We start from the raw sequence: 4,119 nt of genomic DNA, 5'->3' as shown, positions 1-4,119 counted from the left end.
CTCACAGATTCTGACAATTTAATTGAACGATGATATTTTTTCCATAAAAAAAAAAGCTTCCTCAACAAGGAAAGATCATGAGTAAGGAGAGCGATTGCGTGAATCACTTCCTGGACATACCTGCCAGCTTTTTTGTTTCCTTGATCTCTATATAAAACGTGTTCTGTGTACCAATAACACTACTGCTCTGGTGTTTTCCACTATGCAGGGTCTCTCAGTCATGTTCAGTGCTACCACTCTCCTCTTGGTCCTGTGCCTGCAGCTGGGCATCAACATAGCCCAGGAAACCACGTGAGTCAACCCCTTCTTTTTTTCTGAAGGAAAACTATATAGAGAAGTCCCTCTCTTTGCCTGGAAATCTGTATATACTTTTGTGTAGATTTTAGATGGTAAATATCTCTATCGTTGGGTTCTCTCATGGATCTTATGATGTGTTACATTCTCTTAGTAGCCTCTACACATTCCCTTCACATTTCTTCCTTTGCCTATGAAATAAAGCCTCCAATGTATAGGATTAGTTGGTCATGAACAATTAGTCTTATGGCCTCTCATCCACTGCTCATATTTTTGCTCAGTTTCATTTGCAAGTATAAAGAGGTCTGTGAATTCAACAGCTTCAGATGTCTTTGACATGAGCCACTGAAAATGAGAGCCTTTGCCGTTGTCCCTCACTAGGACCTATAGTAACACTCACACCAGGACTTGGAAGAATGTAAAGAAAGCAGAAAGAATATGAAGAAAGCAAAAAAGTTAGAGAACTGGAAAGAAGTAAGAAACGAAGCCAGAATGCAGAGTGAGTGAAGAAACAAGATACACAAACAAACTAGAAATCTCTATCTTGGCAGCAGGCCTAGGGAGTTGCCTTTCTTGACTATGTCCAAATGGGTGTTTTGGGAACCTTAGCCAAATGTTTTATCCCAGAAGAAATGGCAAGGTGTTAAGGAGCTGATGTGAGCACCCTAAGAAACCCTGTACATTCCAGTTCATATGGCAATCTTCCTGGGCCAGAGTAAGCCTGTGTTGAAATAATCCTTACAATTAAGCTTACTCTGCCATCCCAGCAGGCCCGCCACTCTCCTGCATTTATTATTACTATGGAAACCCTGTCTAAGGAAAATAATGGCATGGTTAATTGTTATGTATAACCCAGTCTTTTTACCAATCCTAAACTCATTCACAAAATAAGAGTTTTAAAGACACTTGGTAGTTATGTATCTTTCCTAGTAATTGAGTCCTAGAATAGTTAGTTCAAGAATTGAAATCTCACATGTTTAGCTTTAGTAAAATGGAGCTGTGACTAATGCTGTCTAAGAATTCCTTTCTTCTCCACATAGCACCAAAGGATGTTAGTCAACTTTCTTCATAAGGAAGACATGATCTCTTTGGCCCTGAAATGTGTTTGTAGACTAAAGAGGAACACTCAGCTCTTTGATTCATCTCAGTTTCTCTTTCTCAACCGTGGTGCAGATTTTACATATTACTAAATATATACATATTCCTAGGTCCTATGCAGCAATCATGAAGGATTATCTTCAATGAATGTTTATAAAATCTTCCATTGAAATTGTTTACATGATTCTATAGTTATGAAAATTTCTCCAAAGGATGAATTAAGCCTCTTGTTCCAGTCAGAGGATTTGGAATCTATAATACATTTCCTCGTGTTGTGGTGATCTTTAACGATAAAGTTATTTTCATTGCTACTCTATTAACTGTAAGTTTGCTACTGCTGTGAATCATTATGGTAATATAAGTGTTTTATGATTATCTTGGGTGACCCTTGTGAAAGGGTCATTCGATCCTAAAGAGGGTCAGGACTCACACACGTTGTGAGCCATTGTGGTAGGGTGTTGTGAAATGCAGGCAACAGTAGCTAGTCTTTTCACTTTAAAATCTGTTCTTTGTAACTGCAGAAATGATGTTCCATTTTAAACAATATGTCTGTTCTTTAATTAAACAAAAGAAAACACTCAAAGCCAACACACGATTCCTGAGGATGCTGATGCTTGTCAGTTGATTCAAGCTATATCACTCCCTTCTTTGCTCCATGCCCTTGTCTCATTAAAGAACAGGTCTCTGATCTCTGTGCCCTGTTTTTCTCTTCCCAGAAATGTTCCAAAGCCACTTTCATTTGACTTAAAAGTTCCAAGTTCAGCAAGGCGAAATGAGGAGATCACTGTGGAACTTAAACTTAGAACAGAATATAGAGAATGTTTTGTGGTAAGTAGATACGTGGACAGAGACTCCACCATATACAATTGTCTGGTGTCTTTTTTTACTTATTAATTCATTCATATTACATCTCAATTGTTATCCCATCCCTTGTATCCTCCCATTTCTCCCTCCCTCCCACTTTCACCTTATTCTCCTCCCCTATGACTGTGACTGAGGGGGACCTCCTCCCCCTGAATATGATCATAGCGTATAAAGTCTCTTCTTGGTAGCCTGCTATCCTTCCTCTGAGTGCCACTGGGCTTCCTCATCAAGAGGACATGGTCCAATTGTCTGATGTCTTAAGGTGACAGATAACCTGAGATTTAAAAAGCAAAGAAAATGGCTCTCAAGTATTACTTGCTTATCTAATCATGCCAGGCATTGGCAGAGGGAGTAACTTTTAATCTTATAGCTGGAATATGTGGGAGCAACTGAAATAGAGTAAAGGGGGCTACAGGTTGGGATTGGCCATTACTCTCACAAAGCTTTGTCCTAGTATATGCACTTAAACAACTGACATACCATCTCACTGGGTCACAGAGTAAAAGACTTATCTGAGTCATTTCCCAGAACACTAGTTGGCACCAAAGGCAAGCCTCCCCTCAGGAGACAGCCACAGTAGGATGAACCTCCTTGCCTAGTGTATTCACTTGCATCCTCCTGAACCTCAAACTCAGACTTCTTAGTCATGAATCTGAATGAGTGAAGAAAAAACGCCTAAAAAATGACCCTGTGGGATGATAATACAAGGATGAATATAACGTGTATGTTCCTGTAGTCCACATCTCAGATATTTCGTCTTGTGTTGTCCTTTTCCTCATATTTTCTGAACTAACAGAGGTCAACTCTCCCTACCAGGCCAAAGCTTACCTTATAAGTAGTGAACCAATGGAAGGTGCCTTCAACTATGTCCAGACCCGCTGCCTCTGTAATGACTTTCCTGCTACCTACTTCTGGGACTTTGAAGTCAAAAGTGAGTAGAAAGAACTATCTGCCCAAGAGAAATTATTGGAAACAGAAACATGGCTGCAGAACTTGCAGGTGGAAACATAGAAAGCCAAGGTGGTGGGTGGAAAAGAAGCTCATGAGGACAATTCCTGAGTTCTAGAGTTGTAGAAGACATTGAGGAAGGAAGGCTAAAAGGGAGAATGATTTGCAAGTGGTTGGTGAAGTCATATCTCAGGAGCCAGTTACCTGGGCCTAGCAGGAAAATGGGAGGACCCTAGAGTGTCTGAGAGATTACCATTTTCTTCATCTCTTCTAGGAAGTCTAAATTTTAATGTAGTGGTTGACCTTACCAAGGAAAAAGGTATCTGCCCTGATGATTATGCGGTGGTACCCATCACATCAAACAGGTTTTATACTGAACGTTATGTGCACGTGTCTTAATGGAAGCCTCTGATGTGTTTTTCAACACCAATGTAATTTTGTCTAAGTAAAATGAATGAAATATTGATTAGAGTCTATTAAATAAATTTATAAACTTCTCCATATATTATTTTGTGTTGCCTCCAAAATTCATCCTCAAAATCACCATCATACCCCACATTTCTTACATTAGTTTTTCAAAGAACCATTACTTAGATGTTATGAGTTCTTACTGTCAGTTTTATACTAACATATAAAAGGAAAGAAGGACTGGGGAGTTACTTCAGTGTGTACAGTACTTATCATGTAGGTGTAAGAACCTGAATTTGAATACCACAAATACACATAGATTGCAGCACGGTTATCCAGTAACTTATGGCTAATATCCTCTTATAAGTGAGTTCATACCATGTGTGACTTTCTGGGTCTAGGTTACCTCACTCTAAAGAATTGGAAAAGATCTTCACCTAGCCCATATCCAACACAGGGGGCTAATATCCAAAATATATAAAGAACTGGAGAAATTAAACACCAACA

The 4,119-nt window shown here is 39.3% G+C and overlaps 1 protein-coding gene across 1 annotated transcript; it reads left to right on the top strand.

Moving 5' to 3' along the window:
• Positions 1-202: 202 nt before the first annotated feature.
• PIP (prolactin induced protein) lies at positions 203-3,603 on the top strand (the record flags this gene model as incomplete). Its single annotated transcript, XM_084784729.1, has 4 exons — positions 203-291; positions 2,109-2,220; positions 3,073-3,187; positions 3,479-3,603. 4 exons carry the CDS (start codon positions 203-205, stop codon positions 3,601-3,603), a joined length of 441 nt encoding a protein of 146 aa, XP_084640855.1.
• Between the last annotated feature and the right edge of the window lie 516 nt (positions 3,604-4,119).

Source organism: Acomys minous (genome assembly GCF_964271855.1).
Source record: "Acomys minous genome assembly, chromosome: 6".
Taxonomy (NCBI): domain Eukaryota; kingdom Metazoa; phylum Chordata; class Mammalia; order Rodentia; family Muridae; genus Acomys; species Acomys minous.
The sequence above is the reverse complement of the archived record's forward strand: the minus strand, read 5'-3'. Positions and strand labels throughout refer to the sequence as shown.